We start from the raw sequence: 8,160 nt of genomic DNA, 5'->3' as shown, positions 1-8,160 counted from the left end.
TTTAAGCTAAGAAAGTTGCTTCATCCATATAAACAGAAGCTGAATATTAAAACAAACCTCACTCAAACGCCCCGATGCAGGAAGCTGTTACGACAAAGACTTAGTGCAGATGGTTGGTTTGTGCATTTGACAGTATTGGCTAATAAGGCTATTTTCCTATATCACCAATTTTTTCCTCTGATTTGTGTTCTACAATGCAACAAAGAAGAAAACTTCCTTTTTAATGCCAATACTGTAGGAGTGCCAGAAACAAACTTTGTAAAATTTTTTAAACTTTTCAAAATTATCATTTTTCTAGCTAAGCACAGACGATTCAGATTTTTCTGACCTGTTTTATTCATTTCAAGCACCAAGTTTTAATCTCAAGAGCATCATGCTTAACTGATCGTCTTTTTTACTGCATCAGTTGAAAGTAACTGTTCTAAATCTTTCAGTAGTAGCAACTGCACCTTACGCTCACGTTTGCCCAGTGGAAAGCTGAAGTGAGGCAAGTTTCTCCCTGCACAGCTGCTTCCACTTGACTGGAATGAGTCACTCATCTTGTCTCTTAGCACTGTGTTTGGCCCTTAAGGGAAAAAAGAAAACTGATGCAGATAAATATCATTTTGCTTTGCACCACCATGGTTAGCAATCGCTTTGAACAAATTGTTTATGAGAATGCACTTGACCCAACATATTATTAAATAACACAAGGACTAAGAAGTCATCAACCATGTCCAATACAACCTCACTTTCTTGCCCCTGCTTTACTGAAAACATGAAAATAGCTGACCACAACTGTAAACTTCAGCGAAGATGTAAACTTTGATACACTAGGGACAATTTGATAAACTAGGGAGAAGACCGCAAAGGCAATTTAATAGGGAATAGCAAGAGCACAGTGGAAGAGTATCTATTGAGAACATACTTGTTTAATAGTTGTTCTGCTTGTACGAGTAAACAAGAGCTTGGGAAGGAGTTAATTTAGCCACAGAAACATGGCTTCTGTAGCTACATCTGGAAACAGGGGACAAGGAAAAGGTCTCAGAATAGACTATAAACCCATCACTGAAATCAAATATATAAACTGAATATATTAAAGCTTTGAATTTTATTACACTTAATTTCTTCTGAATATCTTACCCTTTTCTCCTGTTCAAGGTAAACCTAAACATGAGAAATGGAAGGATAAAGGAGAACTCCACTAAACGTGGAGTACATTTCGTCAGAGTCTGTGTAGGCCAGTTTGCCTCCTGTTACGACGACGTTTACTTCATCTCCTGCTTTGAGGTGAAGAACAAGGTGGAACGTCCCAGGACCACCACAGGTCCGTTTCCCCGAGTAGGGTTTGTGATACTCCAGCAGTTCCCTTCTGTACCCAGCTGTGTGGAGCTGAGCCACACTTGCGTTGGAGACGGACAGCACTGCTTCTACGTACTCATCCCTCTCCGGGGCCAGCACAGCGGTGATCAGGTAGCGCCCTTCATATGGCGATGTGAAAATGCCTGCAGAAGAGAGAGAGACCAAGCTTTTCAGAGTTATTCAAAATGGAGAGACCCGATTGCTCTAAGCACGATGACAAACATAAAGCGACATGGGCTACCCATTGCTACGTACAGATAACTGGGACAAGGTCAGCCTGGGCAGCTGACCAGCTGACAGCAGTCATGAAGGCAAAGGGTTGCTGCTTTAGTGTTAGAGCCCACCAGTCCTTCAGGACATAAGCAGGTCTCATCCACATTCAGAAACCTCCTGGCCTAAGGAGCTGCCATGACCCAGAGCTGGGTGAAGAGGCAAGAGGCACCCACATGCTGTGCAAGTCCCCAGTAGGTTAAGGCACGCCTAACACCCTCAAGAGACATGGCACTGCTTGAGAAGGAGACAAGTCCGCAGTTACTGCTATTGGGGAGGCAGTATGTATCGCCTCCCCCCCACTGACCCCCCGGGGACCCAGCGGGCTGAGCTGCAGTGAAGTGGGTGAGCAAGGAACCTCACCTCTGCTACCCAGGCTCAGCTGGCCTGGGGTGGGGTGAGGAGCACCACCAGCTGTGCTGGCAGAGCAGCGGTAGTGGTGAGCTGGGCCTCAGTATTATTGGGCAGCTGTGGAAAACCAGCAGTGGCAAAGTGCATGCCTGTCCACTTCCAAAGAAAGCTTTTATCCCGGTGTGTCTGGTTTAGATGGACTGACTTTGTTCATTCAATGCGCCAGCAAGGCCTGAGATAGCATCAAGCACTGGTAACCCATGCTACTGCCCATCTGGCATCTCTGTGGGTCTGTTCTTTGGCTGTTACCTGTATTGGGGTTGTAATAGTCCCCGTCATTCACAAGCACTTTGTTGAAGTGAACCACGCCGACATCACTGGAGAAAGGCTTCTGTGTGAGCCCGGCAGAAAACGACACCAGAGAGGCCGCAGCAGCAGCAGGTCCTAAAATGGGTAACAACGTGAGTCAGAGTCACATCAGGATGACAACACAGCCTCTCCCTGTGATGGTTTATAATCCAGCGTCTCTGTTCCCGCGCATACTCCACTTGGACTAACCCTGTCACTTGAGGGATGCCAGAATTAGCAGAATACGTATTGCTGGCCCAGGTCCCAGGTGTCTCACCATAAAATTTACTGAGCACCATAAAACTCCCCCCTTGGCCACAGCCTCCCTTTTTTTTTTTCCCTTCTAAGGAAAAGGTACATGGCTTGTAAATGCTGGCAGTGGAAATCCTGCCACCTCTCAATTCAACAGTGCTTCTGCCACAGACCTTCAGGATTGAGGCTGCCCTTGGACATCTCCGCTCTCCGTCACTATCACAATGGCAACAGGAGCGCTAAAGGTGTATAGCTCGTGCCAGCCTTCCTAGTCATGCTGAGAAGCTGCGCACAGCTTAGATCTCTTACCTTCTTTGCCGAAGGGTAGTGAAAATAGCTACAAGAAGTAACACTGCGGTATTAAAGCAAAGAGAACCGTCACTGGGGCTTTTTTCTCTCTCCGGCACTTCTCTTTTGGGGGACACTTCACTCCACAATTTTTTCTTCTTTTCTCAGCAGATCAAACAGACATTTAGATATTTTATAATGGCTACCTGCTTACTAGCTAAACACTGCTGTTAGACTGGTGTTGGATGAAATACAATTAAGACAAATTTTTACTTTTAACAGACTGACTTAATGGCAAGTGTTTAGTGATCGACCACTTATTAGTCCCATTTTAGTTCCCTTTCTTCTAAACATTTCCCCTAAGGCAAGACACACTGCTAGAAGTAGTCAACTCTTGTTGCTTTGTTCGGGTAATTAGGTAAACAACAAATACACTTAAAGTTGTCCTCAGTTGCTCTTTCTGTTCTACCCTGTTCAGATTAGGATCCATGTCTTCTCCATGCTGTTTCACCCCTGCTCCTTCTTCTGCCTTCCTTAAAGTACGTTTGGTTTTCTCTTCCTCTCAATCTGAGATGCCTATCAGCAACCAATGTTCAATTCAGATTATATCACTTAAAAATTGAAGTTAAAAAGTGACGAAAATGTGGATTCATTCACATTCACCTAAAATGTGGATATACAAATGCTCTGCTGTCCTTTTTTTTTCTGAATAACTTGGCATGGGGGGGCAGTGAGAGGGGAAGGCAAGGGGAAGACAAGCTTGCAACTTCAGAAATGGCAAGTAACTACCTTGATTTCCCTCAGGGGCTAGTAACCAGCTGCCTTATGTATCTTTGGAAATCTCCTTATTCAGTATTTTGTCTCACGCTCAGAAAACAGACAGAAGCCCTTTTTCATTACTCTTACCCACTAGTGTGCCTGCAGGTGCTCCTGTAAGCTAAGATGAGGTTATTTGAAAGGACCAAAATTAATTGCAGGAAGTCTACTTACTTAAGCAGCTTCTGTAAAGCTCCACCACCTTAACACCACGCTACTTACAGAAAGCATCTCTTTGTATTCTCGGCTTACTCCGAGACTCAAATCAACTGAAAAGGCACCTCAGCTGACTTCTTGCTGGCTCACTCGGAAAGGTTTCTCTCCCCTGCAGTCATACTGCACAGACGGCACAAACTATTTGCTGCCTGCCCAGAAGCACTGTCCTCTCCCTTTGGAATAGCTACAGTTCTGTTCGGGTTGGTGTCATCTGAATAAGGGAGTGACTCCTGCCCTGGCTCGCCACGGCTTCCTTCAAGATTTTCCTGCACTAATTGCTGCTGAAATTGCTTCAAATCTGGAGCCTAGTTTAGCACACCATCTGTGTCTGTCCAAAGGAGAAATCTTAAACCCATCTAAATATTCTGTAGATCAGTTCAGTGGGCAATATAAGGAGGTGCAGTAAAGATGCAATGTGTGTATGCTCTCTTAACCTCCTCCCTGCTTCCAGCTGGAACTGCGCCTGTTTGAAGCTTTCACAAGTCCTACCAACAGCTCCTAGCAGTGCTTTTGCAGAACCTTACAGAGAGGTGAACCACCTTCTCTACATGTCCCCGCTTGCAAACACTTTTCTTCAAGCAAAGATCAAAGTTCAGCTTCTCTAGGCAAGGTCCAGGCTTGGAAACTGCTTTCACTTAAGCAGTAACTGTTGTGGAATTACAAAAACCAGGAAGAAAAGTTTTAAAGCATTTAAAAGCTGGGAACCACATGCACAGCTCTGATGAAGAAACTGTTAGGCAGACAAAAGTTTCACAAAAGATTCAACCACAGTTTTACAGCTTCTGGGGGAGGAAAAAACTCTTTGACTTTAGACGTATTCAAGATGGTTTCACTTGATATATATGCACGTAAGCAGGAGCAGGTATGGCAATCTAAGCTTTCTGGGGAGTCAAAAGACCACAGAAGATACATGGGTGGCCTTTGTTAGGTTACATCTACTTCCACCTATCTGTTAATTGTATTTCTGGTTCTCCACCACTCTTTTGACTTCCCAGCACAGTTCATGCCTCCCACAGAGCCCAAGGGCCAGAAGGAGAAAAAGAAGAAGAAAAAAAAACATCAAGCAAAACAAAACAGTGCACAGCATAGGCATTTTCTATCAAGATGAAAGGAGAAAAAAGCAACAGAGTGTGATGGTGCTGCTGACAATTGCTCAGCAACTGGAATGAGGACTCTTCAAGAATCTACACAGAAGAGAGACCATAAGTATGTAATTAATTTGTCAGTATGCACTTATGACTCCTCTGCATATGGCAGGAGTAGGAAGGATATGTCAGATTTCCTCTGCTTGGCCAATACTACTAAATCTAAATGAGGGCAAAGTGCATAATTTCATTTACAGCAAATGGGACAAAAATATCAGCAATTTATCACCTCCCTGCCTTTTTTTTTTTTAAACTTTTCAGTTTGGCCCTAACACATCTCATTTTCAGGAACATTCCCTCTGCTTATAGGACAGCCACGCAGCACAGCACAGTGCCACACTGATTTCCATGAGCCAGTGCTCAACGAAGCTGAACCCATTAGCTCTGCTCTGCTAAGTCACAGTGTTTCTGATGCGGATGATAACTCACTCAGTGTGTTATGAAGACACAGCTACTGTTCTCCTGAATCTGTTAGTAACAGCTCTTTTTGCTCTTACAACTCCTACCTTTCACATCGCATCAAGAGAAGTTTTCCCCTAGCACTTACCTACCGCTCCTTACACAGATATCCATCTCCTACCCCATCCTTCAGCGTGCTTCTGTGAATTGCGCTGTTCTTTCACGCAAACAGCAGCAAAACACAACCACTGGTGCAACTGCAGGTGACCACATGTTCTTTACCTCAAAGTCAGCAAACACGCTTTCCCCTGTGCTAGACCACTGATGTGTGCCAGTGAGAATACTGCTCCCTGTCCAATGATCAAAAGAAAGAGCTAAACATGCAGCAGAACCCGTCACAAGCACGGCAGGGTAATTTATGTATTCAGTAAACTCTTGCTTCAAATCAAGGACCACCTACAACAACATAAATCTTACATTACAATAACATCATGCCTTTATATTTGAAATGTGTCCTACAGGCTTGCTGCCTGGAGTCATATGGAGAAAGTAAAGATGGCTGAGTATCAGACAAGTAAAAAGAATTAAAAATCCAAAATTAGCCCTTTATCTGCACGGATATATACAGCACCGTTCGCACAGCGGTAGGGCTCACTAGCTCAGCTGTTTTCTTTGTTACACCGTACAAGGGGTTTCTTCTAGAGAGGAGCAACCACCCTCCATTGTAGCTGCAGGGTTAAGGACACAAGCAGACTGCATGAAGGGGGAGGTGGGGAAGACAATTTGTGCTTTCAATAAATTTTTTTCACTGTGACCCTCTGTATACTGATCAGAACATCCAAATCCTCTTCTTGGCTCTGTCCTTGCCTAGTCGTGTGACCTGGGATCTTACAAGCATTTTCTCATCGGTTCCCAGGCCAGTTCATCAGCCAATTCATTACTTCTGCCTCTGCAATTTTCTTTGCTCCAGCAAACAAAAATTCTCCTAACTGCAAAATTGCCATGCTTTAATAACATTTGCTGCTTATGTTTCTTTAAATAGCAATTGGTTCAACTCTTTCTGTATTAAAAGGGATTAGGTGGATGCACTTAGGTCCTGACACTTAACTCACCTTGCCTGTGAAAACAGAGCTAATATGTAATATTGTACCTTACACTCTCTCGTTAATACTTGTAAGTCCTTGAAGATCTTTACCTACAACGTTATATTGTGAGATGTGTGCAAACAGATAGCTAATGAATCTGAAAAACTCAAGAAATACTTTGGTATTGAACATATGCAAATCATGCCTCAGCATTCAAGAAGAGCACTAAAGTGGTCTAGTTTAATCCCTGCGGACAGAGTTGGAGCCCTCAACTTCTTCCTGAGCAGTGCTTTTATACAACAGAAGCTATTCAGAAACAGAAATGAAAGGGAGTACTCAGAAGGCCAATTTAATAGTACAAGCTTCTTATTTTAGGAATTATAGTACAAGAAGGCCTGATCTTCTTTCAAATTTGAATTTCAGTACCACAAAATGTACTGGGTGAAGACTGGCAAAGCCATTGTAAACTGTGGTCCTGTGCAAATTGGAGATTAAGGATTCCTCAATGCCTTATGTAAGCATTAAGTTCCTCCTCCAGTAAAAAATCTTCCCTTCCCCAGTTGTTAATTTCCACAACACTGTGAACTGTTGAATTCTGCCCCAGTATGCTCTCTTTCTTTGCTGTTTATAAGCAGACACTGGCCATTAGGGACAGTGGATGTAAATGCTCTAACTCCACAGAAGTCAAATAGTTACTTGCACCATCCTTACCTCTCTGTTTTCTATGACTGTACCTGCCATTGGGGTTTGCAAGGCATTTTGGGGGAAGTTATAGGACAGATCAGCAGGTATATCTTATATTAGATAGGTCTTCAGGGGCATGGATCAGGAAAAGGAACTCCTTGGTCAAGCCCACCTCTCTCTGGATCCCAGGGTGATAACACGTTTCTTGCAACATGTTCCACCAAGCAGCAAACAGGCGCGCTGCCAGCCACTCCCTGCCTTTTCAACACTTTTAACGTTCACCTACTGTTTCACACAGTTTTAGCATAAACTTATTAAAGTACTGCTGTCTATAATCGGCAATAGATTGTACAAAGTAGAAGAAAACCCCCAGGAAATCCATTTATCACAGAAATCTAGACATCTATATTGGCTTTGCTGGCATCAAGATAAACGAACTTTTCTTTACTTCTTATCCTCTTCCAGAAGCCTCATCTACTGCCGCTTGTTCCTTACCACCACCACAATCCTCCAATGCAAAAAGATTGCTTTAAGGCTATGACAGATTTTTAATTGGAAAGTATAAATATCAGTATTACAGTGTGAACTCTTTACAACTCTTTTGTCAGTCCCCAGACCAGTCTTTAGGATGTGTATCTGTGATTTTGTTAGGGCCATCAAACCAACTCCCAAGGGTAGAATTTTGGATGCCATAAGGCCCTAATATTTTATTTTCATCTGTTTTTCATATTTCCTCAAACAAATTTAGATTAAATCATTCTTTTTGAAGAGGGTGTGGGAATATTCACTTTGATCCAGGATACCATTCCCCAGGGTTTGATAATATCTTGAGTATGAGGTTGTAGGGCAGGCAGCACCCAATCAACGTATTTATCAAGGCCAACTAGCATGTCCCACACAAGATTTATACCTGTTTATCATAAAAATCCATAAATGAACTGTGATACTAACAATTAAAAAAAGTA

At 43.1% G+C, this 8,160-nt stretch overlaps 1 protein-coding gene across 1 annotated transcript in view; it reads right to left on the bottom strand.

Moving 5' to 3' along the window:
- Positions 1-897: 897 nt before the first annotated feature.
- EMILIN2 (elastin microfibril interfacer 2) overlaps positions 898-8,160 on the bottom strand; it is a 35,431-nt gene continuing 28,168 nt past the window's right edge. Inside the window, exons 7-8 of the mRNA XM_075142040.1 lie at positions 2,272-2,406; positions 898-1,484 (exon numbers count right to left, since the gene is read on the bottom strand). Coding sequence (XP_074998141.1) covers positions 1,147-1,484; positions 2,272-2,406 — 473 coding nt within the window. The 3' untranslated portion in view covers positions 898-1,146. The remainder of the gene's footprint in view (positions 1,485-2,271; positions 2,407-8,160) is intronic.

The sequence above is a fragment of the Calonectris borealis genome, chromosome 2 (assembly GCF_964195595.1).
Source record: "Calonectris borealis chromosome 2, bCalBor7.hap1.2, whole genome shotgun sequence".
Taxonomy (NCBI): Eukaryota; Metazoa; Chordata; class Aves; order Procellariiformes; family Procellariidae; genus Calonectris; species Calonectris borealis.
This window is presented reverse-complemented; position numbering and strand designations above follow the sequence as displayed.